Source organism: Pagrus major, chromosome 10 (genome assembly GCF_040436345.1).
Source record: "Pagrus major chromosome 10, Pma_NU_1.0".
NCBI lineage: Eukaryota > Metazoa > Chordata > Actinopteri > Spariformes > Sparidae > Pagrus > Pagrus major.
Window position 1 is genome coordinate 7,730,680 of NC_133224.1, and position 20,512 is coordinate 7,751,191.

General features: G+C 41.9%; 2 protein-coding genes across 2 annotated transcripts; both read right to left on the minus strand.

Moving 5' to 3' along the window:
- Nucleotides 1-454: 454 nt before the first annotated feature.
- On the minus strand, nt 455-6,212 carry LOC141003456 (actin-related protein 2). The gene is made up of 9 exons (XM_073474800.1): nt 6,037-6,212; nt 5,030-5,140; nt 4,237-4,395; nt 4,004-4,133; nt 3,774-3,910; nt 3,536-3,685; nt 2,748-2,893; nt 2,493-2,625; nt 455-1,913 (listed from the first exon to the last, which is right to left on the minus strand). Exons 1-9 carry the CDS (start codon nt 6,082-6,084, stop codon nt 1,743-1,745), a joined length of 1,185 nt encoding a protein of 394 aa, XP_073330901.1. The 5' UTR covers nt 6,085-6,212; the 3' UTR covers nt 455-1,742.
- Nucleotides 6,213-9,730: 3,518 nt separating this feature from the next.
- six7 (SIX homeobox 7) lies at nt 9,731-11,892 on the minus strand. The gene is made up of 3 exons (XM_073475291.1): nt 11,485-11,892; nt 10,074-10,237; nt 9,731-9,941 (listed from the first exon to the last, which is right to left on the minus strand). Exons 1-3 carry the CDS (start codon nt 11,890-11,892, stop codon nt 9,731-9,733), a joined length of 783 nt encoding a protein of 260 aa, XP_073331392.1.
- Nucleotides 11,893-20,512: the final 8,620 nt, after the last annotated feature.

Sequence of the window (20,512 nt, forward strand, 5' to 3'; positions counted from 1 at the left end):
AAGTCATCGCCACCAACTGACTGTTCAACAACTCAGTGTCATTACCAGTTTATCACGTTGTGTATTTAAAAAAAACTTTTAATTGTTTGTTGGGTAGATATCAAACCTAAGTATGGATTTTTTCGACACATCTGGAGTTTTTGAATCGGCCGATGGAGGTTCGTCGGATGTGTTTTGAACATAGTTGCATGCTTTTTTTTTCATTTTAACGTGACGGTTTCTGCGAATGTGCTGTGTGTGCGTGCGTGTGCGTGAAGCATGTGTTCATTGTGAGAGCTCACTACTTTATTTTTCTTTCAGTGTAAAAACACATTACTGTATCCTGTCAGGTAATTCAAGTATCGCAATAAAAGAGATTGCAATATCTGTCCAAGGTGTTGTTGTTTGTTGTGGATGTTGTTGATTCGATGTCGACCACCAGAGGGCAGCAAATAACAACAACTACAACCACAACTACCCCACAAATGTGTTGTTTTATTCAAGGTTTGTGGTTTCTGATATTGACGTCTTCACAGAGTTTTTTATATTTCTGTTTTTTTCTGATATTAAAGGAACAGTTTACCCAAAAATGAGAGTTCAGCCGTTATCTAGTCACTGCTGATGGATGAGGTGAAGTTTTCTGGAGCTTCACAGCAAAACTGTGTCGCAGCGTTCTCCTAAACAACAGAAGTAGATGGGGACTTGTTTTAAAACGTAAAAAAACAACTGAAAGAAGAAAGAAAATGGCTTTATACAGCTTTTTAGGCGTCTCTGGAAGCCCCCAAGATCCAAAACTGATGTGAAAAGATGTTATTTACACCCTTGACTTGCGGTCAAGTTCATGCAGCAACCTCACTGTGTGCTAACGCTTTAGCTTAGCAGCTACAGTGAAGATTTCTGCTTTTTAAAAAAGGTGTAAAAAACATATTTTCAAATCAGTTTGGGATACTGGGCCTTCCAGAGACAAGGATTACATTGAACCAGCTGTATGAAACCATTTTTATTAACTTTTTTCCAGTTGTTAAAACAAGTCTCCATCTACTTAAGTTGTTTAGGAGAACGCTGCATCGCTGTTTTGCTGTGAGGCTCCAGAAAACTTCACCTGACTTTCCATCAGCATGAGGATGAGTGCATATTGAGTACATTTTTATTTTTGGGTGAACTTTTCCTTTAAGATAGCACTGCTCACTTTGCACAAGACTTACTTAGCATGTTTGATAAGATTTATTTAAAGTCTGTGTAAAGGAAATTTGAAGATTCGCTTCGAAACACAACAAACATGACGGAAAACAACTGTTGAAAACATGAAAAGACTGTGAAGCATGAAAACATTATTACAGAGACTGACTGATCATTTTAAACATTTCACTTTCACTACATCCCTCAGCATATTTTGACATTCTCGTTGTTTCCGGTCAACTTTTGCTTTAATTTCATCTTTAGGCTACAATCACATAAATGTTTAATCAACAAAATGTCAGAAAATAGTGAAAAATATACTCTCAAATTGTGCATTTTGGAGTCCAAAACCCAAAGACTTCCCATTAATATTAACAGAGAAGCAGCAAATCTTCACATTTGAGAAGCTGGAACAAGAAAAATAATTGATTGTTGTCATTTTTTTGTGTCAGGCGGCAAAATTTGATTCATAACAGAAATGAAAGAACTGCATTTTTGGTGAATGACCAACTCTGACGCCGATCTACGAGAGGTGAGGAGTCGACATGAAACGCTGAAACGTTTGGGTGACGTTGTTTTTCCTTTTATCTGACTCCACCTCCCAGTTTCTGCAGCACTCCCAGGCCTTTTTCATCGTACTCTGCCTTGCTCAGCCAGAAGGAGTCCTTGTCTTTCATGATGTTGGCCAGCACCGCTCCGCCGAGGAACACCAAGTGTTTACGCCTGGGAGGGTCCTCGATGCGGATCTTAAACTTCTACATGAACAAAGAGAGGAGACGTCAGCTTTGCATTTCTGTTTTATTACAAAGCAAGTCTAGTTGCTATATAAACACGGGGAAAGTATCAAAACGCTCGACCCACAGAGGGATGTAAACATCTGTACTCAGAAACTTTCCCTTCAAACGAGCCCTCAGGACTTCTGTAAGGTTCTGATGTCACAGCTATACAGTCACAGCCGTGGTTGCAAAAAACACTGCGAGATTTGGTGGGAAAACATGGTGGGCGTTGCCTGCTCAGGCCTGTGAGAGCCGACCAATCAGAGCAGAGACTGGGCCTTAAAGAAACAGGCACTAAAATAAGAGTTCAGTCATTGTCTTGTTTGTTTTTTCCCATTATGATTAGTTAAATATGAAAAAATGGAAATAATGGACCTTTAACTCTTGTACGCCGTACTATACCACCTACAAAATATGTTTTAAAAATACAATTAACTGTCAACACATGACAGGAAAACTCTTAAAACAAGTCTGAACATCAACAGATCGCAGGGGAGTAGGCAGCACTGTCTCACTCTCCAGTAAAGCAGACATATTTCTGTATATTTAAATCCTTACTGATAGTTTCTCAGTGTCTCCGTCCAGCACCCTCTCCAGGTAGAGCTGCTTGATCTCTCGCTCCAGTCTGGATGGCAGGCCGGGGTACATGGTGGTCCCTCCTGACAGAACAATGTGCTTATAGAAGTCGGCCCTGCTCAGAAAAAACAAATCCAAGACTGGAAATTAGCATGTTTTGTTTGTCTCATATCTTGGTTTTATGTTAATACGGTAGCTGTGGGGTAAAAGCACAGACAGCAGTGAGGAGACTCAGACCTGAGGTCAATGTCTGCAGCCTGGATGGTGTTAAACAGCAGCTCAGCCACTCCCGCTCCCTCCACGTTGATGAGATGAGGCTGGAAGAGAGCTTCAGGGGCCCCGAACCTCTCTCCACCCACCTTCACTTGCCGGCCGTCGGGGAGCTACACCGGAGAAAGGAAGCAGCTCAGAAAAATCTCAACATCATGGTGTCAGACAGTCCCTGCTACACAGCAACAAAAGATTTTATGTGAATGTTGGCAGACATGGAAAGATCCATAATAACACCACTGACAACCCTCTCATGTTTGTACACTAATTAGAAAATTAAGCTGGAGCTAGAGGCCAGTTAGCTTAGCTTAGCTTAAACCATTTAACTTCATGTAAATCCACATGGTATGACTTGTTTTTCGAGCACTTCAGGAATTGGTGGGAGGATATTTTACCTTACCGTTTCCTCCTGTGTCTTTATGCTAAGCTAAGCTAATGGGCTGCTGGCTGGAGCTTCATATTTACCACACAGGCACAACAGGCTATACCTCTACAGGACCTATATAGCCACAGACAGATACATTACCTCATAGCTGTGCATCCTGCTGATAGCTGTGTTTGAAAACTACTTTTAGTAATGCAACGCTTTTCTTCCACCCTATCCAGATCAAGATCTTTAATTCAGGAAGCAGCAGCGCTGGTACCACTTTTGTCCACAGGGGGCGCCAGAATCAACAAAATAAGAGTCCCTCGAAGCCGCTTTAAGTAGATTAAAATAAAAAAAGGCTCTCTTAGGATTTTGTTCTGTATCATACTGTGAATGTCTCCACCAGGTAGGTGGTCTCCGTGGCCAGGCGCTGCTCCTGCTCGATGTTGTATCCCACGTAGCAGAGCTTCTCCTTCAACATGCGCACAGTCTCGAAGTCGGCCGTGTGGTTGAAGGCGTAGCCGCGGAGAAGCAGGAGCTGATGGTGGGAAGAAGATAAACGTTTGTGTTTTCTCTGCTCGTTTTATTTTCCTGATCAATATTTCAGACTCTATCTCACAGCTCACCTTAATGAGGTAGCGTGTGATGTCACGTCCTGCGATATCCAACCTGCGCGTGAGGTGGGGTAAAGAAAAGCCCTCATACACCGGGCAGATGTGTGTGACACCGTCCCCCGAGTCGACGACCACGCCGGTCAGCAAACCTGCAGACGAGAAACAAATTCCCAAACATTTGTAATTTGTGAATCCATCTTTGAGGTCAGTCAGTTAATTTTCCAAGAGTTTTGATGTCTTACCCTGAGCGTACAGAGTGAGCACAGCCTGGATCGCCACATAAATGCCGTGGAACTGGTACTTCTCAAACATGACCTCGGCGATCTTCTCTCGGTTCTTGGTGGGGTTCATGGGCGGCTCGGTCAGCAGGATCTTAGAGAAGTAAATAAGAACTGATTGAATAAAAAACCTGACTTTGTATCGTGTTTTTCCAGGCATGGCATGGAAAGGTTTTACCCAATTAGCCTCGCTCTACCTTGCATTCTGTCGGGTCGATGTTCAGGCGGTCGGGACCGAAGGTGTGGTCCCACAGGTGGAGCATGTCGTCCCAACAGCGCACCATGCCGTTCTCCATGGGGTAGGCCACCTCCAGCATGGAGCGACACTCGCTGGCCTCCTCACCCACCATCAGGTCCTGATGGGGCGAGAACGGGAGGAGATCAGCCCGAGTGGAGGCCGAGTTTAAAGGGATAAGAGCCGACCTGTCTGTCTGTTCTATACATTTGAGTGATGCTACGTGTGTTAATTCTGACGCCGTCCTGTTTTTGCGTCGCTTTATTCGATTACTTACAGATACGATGAACATAAACACTATAATGAAGATGCTTGTGATTATAAAATATCCTTTACTTTCACATTTTACTCTCTGTGGCGGTGACCTTTGCCCTCCTGCTCTAAATGTCTGTGTGCAGCTCAGTAAGGATTACACAGTTCAAGGTCTGAATGATTTGTATGACCTCCGGTTGCATGAGTGTGCGAACTTAACTGTGTCTTAGGAGGCTCACTGGTGTAAGACACTAAGACACCTTGATTCGTGTGACCTGAGAGGTAAGAAGAGCCGGAGGAGAGGAGGTAGGTCAGGTGTTAATGAGCTGAACCGGACTTACAGTGTGAGTCTAGACTCACCAGTCTTTCCCTCTGCACTGAATAGAGTATGACAACATGTAGACAGAGGTGGAATTAATGTTCCCTGTCAGTGTTTCAGTTGAATTGTCCACGATTAAAACCCAAATGCCGCCAGGCTGATTTCATCCGCCAGGTGACCTCACCTTTATCTCTATGTTGCCCACTTTGGTGGTCGATCGGATGATCGGTCGACCCACCATGGCGGGGAAGATGTGGTCGGGGAAGTTGGACCCAGCGAAGCCGCACTTGACAAACTGTGGAGGGGATGTGAGAAGGAAACATATGATTTGTGAATTCAGTTCTCGTTTTCGTGTGTCGACTGAAACCGAGAGACTGTTTGCGCGGCCCTGAATCGATGCTGCATGCACACTCTGGATACTTTCCACTCATAAATCAGTTGCATTGAGTTTAATCTGACGCTAATCCAGGAAACTGCCCCTAGAGTGTATTATCATGATGCATTTACCAGATTGTCTCTTATTTATCAGACAAAAGCAATTTTATTACATTTTTAAAAGCATAATTCATTCAGCAACCACCACATGTATTGTTACACTGCTTTTAAATGGCCTCCAGTTCACTTCAGACTATCTGCTGCTCTGCCTGTCATGACTACACCTCATACCGCAGTGTCTCAACTTGTCTTTGTGACCAGAGACACATTCCTTAGCCTGGAGGGATGCAACACATTCCTAGCAGACGCAGATGTAAGATACAGCCAGTCTGAGCCTACAGGTACACTTCCTGATTCACATTTGTTTTAACTGCAATGCCTGGTTATCAACATTTACATGTCACAATTCAGTATTATGTAAGTAGCCTTTAAATCTCTCTTCCTTCTTTTCATCCAATTATTGCTCAGCTCATAGCACTGCAACCATTTATGGCAGTGTGTGCACATTAGAGGCAGCGTGACAAGTCCGGACAGATGTGGAATCAGGCTGCAGACTCACACCCTTCAGATGTTATCCACTACACGACCCAGCAAACGTTACTTTCTGAACACACCTGGTGTCAGTTTGCATCAGAAACACCGTGAATACAATCTGATATCTACTGGAACAGAGGAAAGACAATAACCAGTGCTGTTGATAGTGCTGTCAAGCTGCTTTAAGGGTAAAATATAGACACTTTGGACTGTTTGACTTACCCCTGTCCCATTGTCACAGACCACCACTTTTCTCCCCTCGCTGTCCATGCTTCAACAAACACTATAAACAGCCTCCTGTCAGGGCAGGGGTCTCGCTAACAAGTAACCAATTCACATGAATTTAGTAGCGCTGCAACTGACAGGTAAGCAGAAGTCCTCTTGCTACTCCCTTCAAGCGAGGGCGGGATTACTGAACGTGGGGACGCCCACTTCCTGTGGGAAGGGAGGCACTTTTGTTTTAGGGAAACAGGTAGTGTTCTGTGCAATGAGGCGTTCACAAGCAATTGTTGAAGTTGACATTCAGGGAGACATTTCTCTACATACAATCCCTGCTTTCTCTAGGCAGATACAGGCAGATAAAGGTGCAATGTATGTGACTTTTAGTTGAAAACATTAAAAAATGAACTGAAGTTAGCGTGCTAAACTGCTAGCCCCCACTCATCCCCGTTCAGGGCTGCTGTGCTAGCAGTGTTAACACCAATACCTGGTCCCCAAGCTCCCAGTCTGGATCGCTAGCTCCACAGCTAACTCAGCTAACTCGCTAACGGCAGCTTCAGTTAGCGGTTACTCTGGCGATACACTGCCCCCTGTCTGAGTATGAATGTATAAGGTGGCCAAATCTTACATATCGCATCTTTAAGCAGTCACGATCTTGCATTTGAAATTAAAACTGGGATTGTAAATATTTAATATATCATAGCATCATACTGTAGCTAGTTAGCTCTGTTAGAGGTGCAGCTAGCAGTCCGGCATAGCCTATCCTTTAGGCTACTAGACTAGGCCAGTGCACTTGTACTGTACTTTTTGTTTTTTAAATTACTTTAATAAAATATAATCACATTTCTTAACACTATTTACACAACAGCATTGTGTAGGCTTTGTTTTTGTAGGCTGCTGTTTGAAGCTATGCCTATAAAGAAGGTAAAAACAGTAACGTTAGCTAAGCTAGCATTAAATACATGTAAAATGTCCAACCTGGCTGCATTTAGTCCTTCAATCAAATGGCTTCCCAAAGTGCGGCTGACAGCTGAAAGAAATATCTTCTTGTGATAGATTGAAAGTTACTATCATTAGATTAACATCTATATTATTTCCATTAGCTTAATAATGCTAACAGCCCTTAAAAGACTCCGCCCCCTTCATTTCTGCCGTTACCGTTCACTTCCGGTCGCCATCTTTGTTGCGTTCTGGAAACAGACACAACTTGTGAAAACAAATCATCTTCATTGTGCTGCAGAAACATTACTTTCTCCCAAACTTGGGTGTAGGAATATTTTGTGAGCCTAAAAATGCGCTGAGAACAGTGGTGAGTGTTGTCAAACAGCCTGTGGTTGTTTTTAATTTGAGAGTTTTGCTTGTGTCTGTCTAGAAAAACATGCTAGCTAGTGACTTGAAGTTTATGCTAACATCAGGAGTGCTAATTTCTCTTAAATGTCAAAACGATGGTGACAAAAGACATAAACCACGTTAGTGGTCTTAGTCTGTGAACAGCTGTGATAAAACCACTGTACTCCAACAGACAGGGGAATATAAAGGAGCGTTTAATTTAAAGGCAGGTGATTATTGGACTCTGGGGAGATGTTGACATGCTAACACCTAGCTGCATTGCAATGCTATAACAGATCAAACTGGGTTATAGTTATAATTTAATCAGTTACACCTGAGCTTTTCCTGCTTTGACGCACTCTTAAGGGCCGCAGCCAAAGATTATTTTCACTTTCAGTTCAGTTTTGCATCATGAATCCGATTCAGTTGGGAAGTTGGAAACCACTTGACGTAATATGTGGCATAATGTAGTGAATGAGCAAGTCTTTATTCAGTCTTTAGTTTCGTCTGCCGCTCACGTCTCACAGCACAGCTCCTGAGACACTTCACGCAGCGGGGGGACATCTCACTTACTGTCACATCACAGTAAAAATACATCTTTGTTTTCACCCACAAGGTAAATGAGCCTCATCATTAACTGCTCAGTTTGCGGAAATGGGAGGCACCGTCTGTAATTAGACTGTATAATACAGTTGTACACAAATGGGATTGACGAAAAACTAAATACCCCGTGCATCCACCTAATACTGTACGATAAATGTAAGGATTTATAGTTAATCTTCGACCCTAAATCACAAAAAACACACTTTTTCATTTAAACGAAAAGCAATTTATGGATTTTTTCACCACTAATAAGCTACGTGAGTGTCGTTCGACAGTTGGTGCACCAAGAAGAAAATTCACCAACTATTTTGATAATGAATGAATCATTTCAGTCAAATTTTGAGCAAATGTATCAAATATTTGCTGGTTCCTGCAGTGTAAATGTAAGGATTCGCTGCCTTTTTTTGTTATTTATGATAGTAAATGAAGATTCTTTGGGTGTTGGACTGTAGGTTGGACCAAAGAGGCAATTTAAAGATGTAACTCTGAGCTCTGGGATATTGTAATGAACATTACTCACAATTTTTTGACATTTTCATCAGCACATTAGTCGATAATGCCAATAATTGTTAGCTGCAGCCCTTATAAGCACAGTGAGTCAGTTAAACTTTGGATAAAAATAGGTTCATTTATTTACATAAAACATTTACAAAATACATCTTTTCATCGACATGCAGTAATGTGTTGTGAGAAATGAGGGTTGTAAGAAAGACAGCGGACATTAGGCCTTTTGAGTGTGTCGTTCGGACGCGAGGACACTGACGAGGTCTCACTGTTCTCAAATGTAAGAGGCACATTGAGTTAAGACCGATCAGTGCTTTTTACATTCTCGCTGTGTCTGTTTCAGCTCCTGCAGGATCATGAGAGCAGCTCAGGAGCGTTTACAAAAAGCCCGACGGACATTTCAAACAGAGAGGTGAACAGGTAAAAACACGGCTGGTAACAAAATGCTTTGTATCTTAGCAGCATCGTTAGTCACATAAGGAAAAGTCTCATTAATATCTGTGTTGCATTGTAAAAGAGTGATGCCCTTAGTTCCTTTTTAAGGCAGTGAAACATGTTTAATTGGTCAGTCACTGTGTCTACATGCACATTATAACCCGATTACTCAGAATAGCAAGATTAAGGTCATAATCATGAGCAGCACAGGCAAATGTGACTGTTTGAAGACGTTTACACGATAAAATAAATAATTGAGAAGAAATGTGGGTTATGTTTGTGCTGATAGTTGATGAAGCTCATCGGCCTTAAGCCAGTTATATTGTTTGTGTGACGCATCTTGCCGTAATCTGATAATAACCAAATTATCAACGTGCATGTTAATGTAGTTATATTATTAGCCTACTCAAGGCATTGCTCATAGTGTCGTCATACAAATGAGTTGTGTATCTTAGATGAGAACTATTAGAAAATCTTCTATCCCAAAATATTCACTGAACCGGTATCAAAAATTCACATTAATATTCACATTATCTAAAGGCCCAGTGGCTTGAGAACGCTGTTGTTCGCGTACCCGCTCTATGTTTGCCTATCAACAGTGCTGAGTCATGGTCAGCAAACTAATGCATATAACAGTCAAGGTCATGTGCCATGGTGCTTTTTTTTTTTAAGTGCATGCTGTTCTTGCATATCATTCCCCTCACAATGTCCACTCATCGAGCGACCTACTCTCACTGAGGACACCTCCAGCGTGTCCTCAGACAGTTCAAGTGTCTCTAACATACAGTCTGAGTCTCGCCTCCGCACAGAACGAGAGTCCGTCGTCTCAAGACTCGTACTCGCTGTCGCTGCTGACGGAGATGTCCGGGGTGGAGGCTCCCGTTCCTCTGCGCTCTGTCTCCGTGCTACAGTCGCTGGCCTCCGGGCTGCCCAGGTGGCGAGGGGAGCTAGGCAACAAGTGGGGGTGATGGCGGCGCTCCTGATGGGAGCCGTCAGGAGAGCTCTCGGAGGGCAGGAGGGAGGGATCCTGCTGCATTCTGGGTGGAGGGAGAGGAATAAGAGTTAGGTACCAAACTAGTGCATGTGGCAGAGATATACAGCCAGATTTTCTTCGAAATTTCTCCGTTTTAATCATAATCAGCAGGATCACAGGTCATTTTTAAGGTTACCTGTTCTTTGCAGAAGCAGCGCGGTCTCTTTGGCGGCGGTTCTTGAACCAGTTGCCGACCTGCGTGGGCGTTAGTCCCGTCGCCTGGGCCAGGTGGCGTTTCCTGGACGGGTTGGGGTAGGGGTCCTGGAGGTACCACTCTCTCAATAAACTGCGAGTTCTTTCCTGGAAGACACACAGAAATAAAAGAAAATATTTAGTTTTACAGTTTCTCACAAGCTGCACTTTACTGGCATTGAATTACAAGTTATGAGCAATAAAACTTCATGGAGGCACTCTGAAAAGACACCATATGGTGTTTTGATATCATCCTATTAGACCTCAATAATCTTATCACTCTCATATGATGCTCAGTATAATCGTATTAAACTGGATTTATAAATAGATGATTAAAATCTACATTAGAAGTGTACATGACGATGTATATCCACTAAATGGGATCATGTTAAGGGGCTTAATAGGCCGGTGGAGAGACGATCCCTCCTCAGGTCTGGAATTAAAGATTAACGGCACTTGTGAACAATACTTCATACTGCCACATGAGGGAGATCACACACACACACACACACACACACACACACACAACAAATTAGTGGTGTTATCACAAATTTAAGTGGAAAAGTAAAACCGAGAAGATCCACTAATGATCTCCGAACCTGAAAAATGTTTCTGATGGTGCTTAAGACGCTCTGCACATCAGGACATTACAGGTGACTAGTCTGTGAAACTATAAGTGGTCTCTAACGGGTGAAATTTGAAGGTGATGCACAGAAAATGTCGCTCTTCAACATGGATTAAATGGCAAATAACTGGCTCATGTAGACTCCTGCATGTCTGTGCTCATAGACAGGAGCAGCTGCTGATTAAAGATTAAACTTAAATGAACTCTGTGGGGAAATCTGGCCTTTACAGTCAATGTTACAGCGAAGAAAAGAGGAAAGAGGTGACCATCTAACACAAGAACATTTTAGATATACAGATAAATAACAGGAGTATGACCATATGTAGGATTAATACAGAATTATAAGTGTAAGCTATATATATATATATCATAAGAGACAGATGTGAGAGAAAATCAACACGATGTCTTCACACTAGTTGGGATCAGTTTGTGTGACCTTGTTCAACAGTATGAAAACTTCATGTGATCTCTGATCTCTGATCCACACTAAAGTAGTTCAGCAAACTTCAGGGCAGATGGCGGAAGGATAACCACAGCTCTTATCACCTTACGAGCTCAAACACCAGGCTGCTTGATTCAGCAGCGCACCTGATGGTCAAGTTTCAAATGCCACGATGCAACTTCAAATCATCTTAAAGCATTTTATAATATGACGCGACAATGATTAAACACGTGGGTCCCTGTCACCATCAGCCATGTGGGGTAAATTACAACACTACACGGTGTTTACCTTGAAGCAGTGCGTCTTCTGCTCGCCGTCCCAGATGGTGCGGGGCAGGGGGAACTTCTTGCGGATCCGGTACTTCTCCACCGGACCCAGCGGCCGCCCTCGGAGCCTCTCCGCCTCTCGGTAGTGCGCGTCCAGCCACAGGTCCTGGAGCTTGGCGTGCGACTCGCGCGTAAACCGGTGGCTCTGGAGGATCTGATAAAGAGCGTCAAAGTTTCCTCCGTGGAAGGCGACCAGCGCTCTCGCTCGCATCACCGACTCGTGTCGGTTCAGCGCCTCCCCGGCTGAGCCGGGCACGGCGGCGGGCAGGGACCAGAGGAACCTGCCGAGCCGCTCGATGTCCCCGGTCTCCTCCAAGTTCTCGCACACCCGAGCGACCTGGTCCGGCGTGAACATCGGCAGTGGGAACATCTCGGCTGGTTGCGTCTCAGTGGCTCACCGAAGAAGTTTGGAGACGTTCGCAAGACCGCATGAAACGATGTATCCAACCGCGCGTAAAGCTCCGTGCGCTCGCTGCTTTCTTTTTTAAGTGTACTGACTCTCGCAGCATCTATCTGCTGCCTCGCTTACGCAACTCTTTCCTGGTATTTGGGCAAATGTTAAAGCCGGTGCACAACGGCGGCTCCAGGTTTCCAGAGTCGAGCCGAATAAAGAAAGAGGACAAGGAGTCAAACTGTATTTATAGCTAGATACAATTAGCATCTCTGTGGTTGTTTTGAGAAGGATTATACGTCCCAGCCATTAGCCTCTTAGTGGGGGGTAGTGTGTACAGAGGTGACTGGCTGATCAGCTTGTTTGGCTTAGCCTGAGGATACATTGACTGCCAGGATGACTGCAGTGAGCAAACAAGCGAGGATAGGTTATTTAATAGGTCGGATCTGGTGGAGATGGAGCCCTCAGGAGGAGATGATGAGGATGGAGGTTGTGCACTAGAGAAAACAGCAGGCAGAACCGAGAACATGCAAGCAAAATGATGAGGATAAGATTGTTTTGCCTTTTATAAATGACTGAAAACTTTACTTGACTTTACTTGGGTGGCACAATTAAATCGCAGTCCTCATGGTGATGACAATCGGTATGACATGCTCCTCGTCATTTGGCCGACAGGACACGTCTTGACACAAAGCTGGAGCGATCCCTGACCAGCTAATACCCATGTAATTAAAACAGACGTGGCTGCACCTATGGGCTATCCCCTGCGACCTCTTGCCAGGCCAAGACGTGGGACGCCTGTAGACATCGATGTATGGCGGAGTAACTCCAGGACAAGGAATTAATGATCTGCTGCTTGGTTCAATCCTTCTGTTCTCAGTGACTCATTAATCAGTCTTAGGATAATTTTCTTATTAATCAGGTTAAGGATCCTGGAAGCATCTGTCAGCTATAATGCAAACATGTTACACTTCATTTGCACATCATAGCCTAGAGGGCTAAAATATTTGTTTCGCTAAGCATCGGTGGACCAAAGACTGAATCAAGAATGCAAAGTTATGGATATTAAACGTACAATTTCACTCAAAGCCTACAATAAACATCAGACATGGGTTAATCCCTGGATTGAATATGAGGCTTTGCATAAAGGTTGCAGTCAGGTGAAGGATCATCTGGTTTAAAATTAGGTGAAGAGGGTTAAAATCCGCCCTACAAATCTGTCTACAATACAGATATGAGCAGGCCAGACAATGAGCGCTGATCTGAGAACATCAGGAGTCCATGTTTGTGGAGGCAAAGAGCTCGGATAGTTCGACTTGTTTGTTATCAGGAGATCCATTTTCTTTCACAAACAACATTAAGCATAAAATTAAGTTTCACAACAAGTTTGTCATCTTAACATTTAACACACTTTGACAGAGTATAAGATGCATTAAAGTGTTGTTAATCTATTGTAGATACAACTGATGCACACGTGGAATTACAGAAAAATCAGCTGACATCAAAATGAACAGTGGGATTTATGAATAAGATCAATGTTGTTCCATGATTTAAAATTATTTGTGTATGATGTCAGGTGTCATGTTAAGAACCTTTACTTACACGTTAGTCAGATTTTTAAACATTTGCTGATAAAGAGACAGAAATATGTTACATATCAACATTTTTTTCCTGAATGGATATTCAGAATGTCCAGGCAAATCTTTCTAGTTGTTTTCATTTAAGCAATTAAAACTCAGGTTTTATTTTTTCTCAACATTATAATGACTGAGGCAATATCTTACAGCCTTTAGCCTGGTCACCAGTTCTGACATACAGTTTCAGAAAGGACCCATAAAAGTTGCAAATCACAATATTATAATTTATGTAAAAGTTGCTTAAAAATCTGTATTTATAGTCACAATTTTGTATAAGCTTGTTTTGTCAAGGATAAAACTGTTATTATAATTTTTAATCAAATTTTGTATCCCTTTTTTAAATTATTATTCTCATCTTTTGCTATAATATATATACATATTTTTATGCTAAACAGTAAAACTACCTCAAATTACCACGACATAAAGCAGTAACAGCCGTCAAACCCAGCAAAAATCCCAAATATATTCAATTTACACTAAAATAAGACAGAGAAAAGCAGATAATTCTCACATTTGATCATCCAAAATGAGCAAATAGTTACTTCGATCGATCGATCAATTATCAGAATTGTTAATATTCACTCAGTCAACTTGTCGACTAATCCTTCCAGCACCAGTCATCTCTCCAAATCTGCTCCTGAGATGCTGGTCAGAGGAGTTTGGGGTATAGAAAGCGTATAGAATTACTTTATTAGCAGTGGGCAATCATTTGATACGTGTTAGATCCTAAATCTAGATTAAAATACCAGGTGGGATTGTTGGGCTAATGGAAAGGGGAGGGGTGGAGAAATGAGCTCAGTGACGATCATGCTCACAGTTAATCTAACCCTTCCAAGTTTCAGACACTTCGCGCCACTGACCGACACCAACACCAACACACACACACACACACACACTCACCTTCATTACAAGAAATCCCCCGACCCAATCTGTTTAACACTTTGAGAGCAGACTGAACCAAAATCTTCTTAAGCGCTCCCAAGCCGTTAAAACAGGATGAATGATAAGATGGTGGTGGGATGAACAGATGATGTATGTGTTTGTAGAAGGGTGGGGGTCCGGGGGGGCGGGGGTTAATTATACCGTATATCTTTGTAAAATAGGAAATCTTGACATCAATGAATAGATGTTGTCACTGATTTATTAAGGAATTACAACCCTCATGGCATTTTTTCGCTGATTTAACCTCTGCTTTAGTGATTAAATGTGAAACCTCGGACCTCAGAGACGCTCTCGGTCCCCTCACTCGCCAAAAACCGACACTTTGGGATGGCGTCCGACCCGTCTTACAATCCCAGAGCGTGGAGTCAATCTTGCAGTGACCTGGACCAGAGACATGACAGACTACACACTGGCCCCCCTGACAAAGTCGACCCCAAAGACCCTGAAGGAGACTTACAGGAACAAGAATGTAAACAGACAATGGCGTCTGAAGCAGTGTGTATGACACTGGCCCGCTTGTGTTTGTATGCTAGTCTTTCTGTTGGGATGTCGTTAGGTGTCCGTCAATTACTACTATGACACGCTACACAATCAATTGTTGAATAATCCAAACGTTATGGTTATAGACTCTCCCTTCACCTCCCTACACTCGTATTTTAAGGGTAACTTATCTGCCAGAAAAGAGACAAAACACACATTAAACAAAGTTAAAGAAAGATTTGATTGCTAGCATTTCTATATGTTCTACAGATATTGCGATAATATCGTTATCGTGAATGTGTTTGGCCACGATAATCGCCTAAGGAGAATCTGATACAGTGACAGCCCCAGTCTGAACTCGACCTGGCCGGCTCGACCATTTCACTTACAAGTTCTCTAATGTGACCCGAACCCTCAAACAGTCCAAACACATGCAGGCTAGCTGAACTGGAAATACTTTTGCTGGTATCCTTATTCAGGTGGTGACTCATCCAGAGGACATGGCACACCAGATCTGAAAGCCAGCCTGAGCTGATGACTTATCCCGGTACATCCAGGTGCTCTTCATCGAGGTAAAGTCAAGTTCTTGTGGAAAACTTCCATGATGCCAAAACTGGCAGTACAAGTTGTGAAGTTGTTCACCTCAACACATGATGGACACCTGACAGATACTTAATATTCATATAACTTGCTTCAATCCTTAACACCACATTGTTACAAGCATTTTATAGGCCTGTCTTCCATTATTTATACCCTGTAGAGGCTTCTTCATTATTGTAGTTCATGAGGACTACCTGATCCAAAAACACGGTCAATAAGACGTGATGTTTCCCAACTTTATTTGATGCACATTATGGATTCAAGACACTTGGTTGTGTTTTCCAAATTCAAGCAAAGGAAGGTGGAAGCTCTTAGCTAACTTTTCAGGAGCATTTGACATGAGACAAGCCTTGTGGACGCACAGTATCTGATATTGAAATGCAGCTTTCATAGAATACAGTCTTAATCGGGAAGCAACTTATGGGCGTTAACCTTATGATAGACTCTTTACGCTGCCTCTTAATACATATAGGTTTTAGCTTGATATGTTGTTATGTGGCTCAAGTGGTGACATGGCAGGTTTATTGCTTTATTTGGTCACTGTATTGTCTTTTAATCCAGGAACACACTAGAGACTATGTTAAACAAGCATCAACAATTTCACACACACACACACACACACACACACACACACACACTGCCTCATTGGCTGCATCCATAGATGGTGGAACCCCACTTGGCATAATTAATTAGTGGCTTAAACAGAAGCCTCCTGCTTAAAAAATGACCTGTTGATTTTGCCAACAGGCAAAGCGGGGGGCATGCATCTTGTGTGTGTGTGTGTGTGTGTGTGTGTGTGTGTGTGTGTGTGTGTGTGTGTGTGTGTGTGTGTGTGTGGAATGGGGGGTATTACCATGCTGTATAAATCCACACCAAGCACAATTAACAAGCAATTGGGAGGAGAAGTAATTAGTATTATCTGCTTATCACCGTCAACCCCTATTCTAAGGAAAATGGGTTAAAAAACACACAATGACACATACACTCATGCACACACACACACACACACACACACACACACACACACACACACACACACACACACACACACACTAATTCCCTCCAGGCAAATGTGTAAGGGCTAATTACAATCTCATTTGCAACTCAATAGCAGTATCCTCTCAGACAGGTCTATCCCCCTCCCTGCGTCCTCCCCTCCCCTCGTCCCCAACATACTGTGTGTTAGCTTTACCTCTCAGCCCACGCCGGGGGCACTCGCCACACAAACGACAAAAAACTGCTTCCCCATCCGTCGCTGTGTGGTGAGAGAGAGGTAGATCTCTTGATTCAATAGACACAGGTGATATGAGGTAAATGTGGACTGCATCTTCAGCAAACACTGTGGGGGGATTTCATGAAAACTTTAGAGGTTTAAATTAGATCTACAGCTGAATTTGATGGATACTTTTGCATATATATTACATATGAATAAAAATTAAGAAAATAGTGTGAATATCTGAAGCATTATCAGCTGTGCTGTCTTCAGAAGTTCGGCCCAGTAAACGCTTTCAGAGCGTTTTTTGCGCAAGTTAGCTGAGATATACAAATTCTTTATTTTCCTCAACCAACAGTCCAAAACACAGTGATAATACATTTAATGTCATGGAAGAGTTTACGAAAACTATTTTGGTATTAAAAATGACTTCAATAATGAAGCTGTTGCAGATTATTTTTCTGTCAACTGACATGAGAAAGATGGCACGAACATTCACGGTCCCGTCAGGCTGACTTGTAATAACTTTGGTGATACTCTCCCTCATACATAGAGTATGAAGTGTAATCAGTTTATAATATCTCTGCCCTCATTAAGACCCTGTTAGGTAACCGTCACAAAAAATACTGACCCTAACAATACACAAATTATCGCCGTGGCAAATTTATAGCCATGGAACAACACTTTACTTACTCAAGTACTGTACTTAAGTACATATTTAGGGTACTTGGACTTGCCATTTTGTGCAACTTTATGCTTCTGCTTTATTATATTTGTCTGACAGCTTTAGTTACTTTTCAGATAACAACATTTTTCATAGCCTTCCTGTCCAGTATTTCCAAATTTGGTGACTTTGAATGTCTGATAAACTAAAGGATGAAGTGTTCTTAACTACTTCTTAATTTAAATAATATATTTTAAAAACCCACTGGAATTAGCCAGAAATGCATCATTAGGGAGCTGAAAGCTACAAACGAGTGATGATCTCATAGAATATATTGGATCGCTGTAGATTAGACTACCTACAGTAGCCTACAGTAATTAAAGTAATTAAAATTATCTGAACCTTAAACATATACGGCAGTAATATTAATCCGAAAACACCAGATTTAATAGTCGAACACTGGCAGGAAACATTTTTCTACATGAAGACTGCTTTTACTTTTCACATTTTAATTATGTATGTAATAATTGCAAGATTTTTTAAATAATTGTCATGCTCAAGGGATAAACTGGTAATTCATTTTTTAAAAAGTCAAATGAAATGACTGTGGTCATGAGGAGAAAACAGGCTGTTGACTTTCTTTTTCATACGTCATCTAACCCCGAGAGCTTTCCATCAAGAATCCCTTTACAAAATCTTAAGTGAATCAGCTAATAATGACATTGCAATACGCACATTTAAGGGATAGATTTCCCCCTTTAAGACTGTCAAAGAGTTTCAGGAAACCAGAGGCAGACTCTGTGACTTGATTTAATTCTCTTATGAGTTGCTGCGTCACTGTGACATTCTAGCATTTGCCCGGAAAATCCCCTCTGGGTGAATTAATAAGTGAGTCAGAGCAACAAGCTCCTTTACACTTCAAGGTGTGAGGTTACATGCTATCAGAGATTATTTGTGTAATAAGATGTTCCTTCCAGGTATCGTTAAGAGGTGTATTGTTGTTCTTTCCAGTCAAACGAACCACCTCCACACAGTATCACATTCTCTGTTTGAGGGATCAGCTTACCATCAAGCTCACGGTTAGCTGGCAAACTCCAGTTTAAGCCTTTAAAAAATAGCCTGGCAAATCACTGCTCGCACTGGATTATTTGTTTACTTGTTCACCGATTGTGGTCATAGAGCTTTTAATAGTGAGAGCTGACTGTCTGGGTGACACTGCAGGTGACGTCATGGGTTAAAGAACCATTCTGAGCCTGGATGGTTAACCCTGACAAAGCCTGTGGAAACCCTCTGACGGCTGGTGTTTGTTTGAAAGACTCAGATAAGGGAAGCTGCAGAAATGTGTTGACCCTGCTCTGTTTTTTTAAAAATAATTCGGCCTAAGCTTTTTTCATCTTCTGAAGCTGTGCTCTTTCTGTTTATGAATGTAATTTTAATGCAAAATTATTGTTTATTATTAAATATTATGCAAAAATATTCAATTTTCTCAATATTTGGTATAAAAAGTCGTTACACAGTTTTAAATTTATGAGGTCTTATTTGTCACAAACATTTTCTCTAACTTAATTTCTCCAACTTTTCACACATTTCCTCTCTTACACATCTTTAAATTCTAACACTGAACCCGATACTGTCTTTTTACTTTATATCTGCATCAGGACCACAAATCTACAACATGCCTCTATACTTACCTGCAATACTTGAATAAGAAACAGATCATTTGTCCAAATCTCAGTCTTAAATTTGATTAAAAATGATCATGAAATAGTCTCAAATGGGTTTAATTTAAGTGTCTGATAGGAGTAGAGTTGATTGATGGCACTGCAGATGTGATCTAGTGTAGTCTTTGTTAAAGTACTACAAGGACTGAGAAAATTATTTTAAAAATGTTCTTTCACATCAGCTTTGTTACTCATGATCTGCACTTTTATTGGTCTTGGATGCTCTTGTGGATAAATGAAATTATTCAGTAAAGTTAAAGTTATTTTTGTTCTCATTTTTATTTTTAGAGCAATGAGCACATTAAAAAGCAAAAACAGTACATGAAGATCTTCTCTGAAGAAAAGGTCAAAATACTTTATTTGTAATTTTATGAAAGACAAATTTTACTTGAATATTGCCCAATATTGGTATCTGTCCTGCCTCATCATAAAAACCCTCCTCTGCTTCCCTCCATCATCATATGTAACAGGTGTTACTGGTGTTGTTTAGGAATCCTGAGGGATTTAAGGTGGGACTTATTCTTACCTAATACTATAATGCTCATTAATTCCTGCTTTGGTGACTTACGTCCCCCTGATCCTCTCTGGTCAGTCCGGTCCAGCCTCGCCCTGCTGACGCTGTCAGGGCCGCGACAGAAAGGCCACTCAGCTGTCAGCTGGGAAAAAGCAGTGGACGGATCTATAGTCTCTGTGAAGGCGGGAACATGGGATTGTAAGATAGGGGTATGTGTCTGCAATGGCACAATTTCGTACAATTTCGGGAAGAAACGATTGAATCCACTTACTTGTTGCATGACGTCCCTCAACTGGAAATTCTGGCGTGAAAGCTCATGATCACAAGCGCTTGCCCCGTTGAATAATGACACAGTTTGTTCTGATTTTTCTGTTTGTTGGCTCAAGTTGCACTCTGATCTTTATTTAAACTGAGTAGATACTGAAAAGATAGTACATGTGGGCCAGACTTTTCTACTATTGCATAAACATCGGTATGAGGACCTTAGATGAATATTAGATAGTCATCCACAAAAGGGCAAAACAAGTGGGCTTAAGCACAAAGAAATTCATGGTTCGATATGCGCCATGGTTCTGTGGGCTAAAGGAGAGACCCATATTCCTATATAATGTGTTTCAGAGGCTCATGTCTGAAAACATGACACTCTTCAGCCCGTCCTCACATCTAACATGAAAATAATTTGACCATTTCAGGGTTTTTTGTACTCAATATTGATCAGTGCCTGACCGTGAAGGTTTGTTGAGGTCTTGAATGATTCTTGTCAATTTAATATTAAAGTCTTGCACATAGTGTGAGCTCTCCAATCCCAATGGCCCAGGTATGCTATTA

Excerpts from the sequence above, each read along its gene's own strand:
- LOC141003456 (XM_073474800.1), bottom strand. The coding sequence starts at position 6,084 with ATGGACAGCGAGGGGAGAAAAGTGGTGGTCTGTGACAATGGGACAGGG. Across the intron at positions 4,396-5,029 it reads TGGGCAACATAGAGATAAAG|GACCTGATGGTGGGTGAGGA; the intron begins GTGAGGTCACCT and ends TCGCCCCATCAG. Across the intron at positions 2,626-2,747 it reads GCTGCAGACATTGACCTCAG|GGCCGACTTCTATAAGCACA; the intron begins GTCTGAGTCTCC and ends TTTTCTGAGCAG.
- six7 (XM_073475291.1), bottom strand. The coding sequence starts at position 11,892 with ATGTTCCCACTGCCGATGTTCACGCCGGACCAGGTCGCTCGGGTGTGC. Across the intron at positions 10,238-11,484 it reads AGAAGACGCACTGCTTCAAG|GAAAGAACTCGCAGTTTATT; the intron begins GTAAACACCGTG and ends TGTGTCTTCCAG. Across the intron at positions 9,942-10,073 it reads GCTGCTTCTGCAAAGAACAG|AATGCAGCAGGATCCCTCCC; the intron begins GTAACCTTAAAA and ends CCCTCCACCCAG.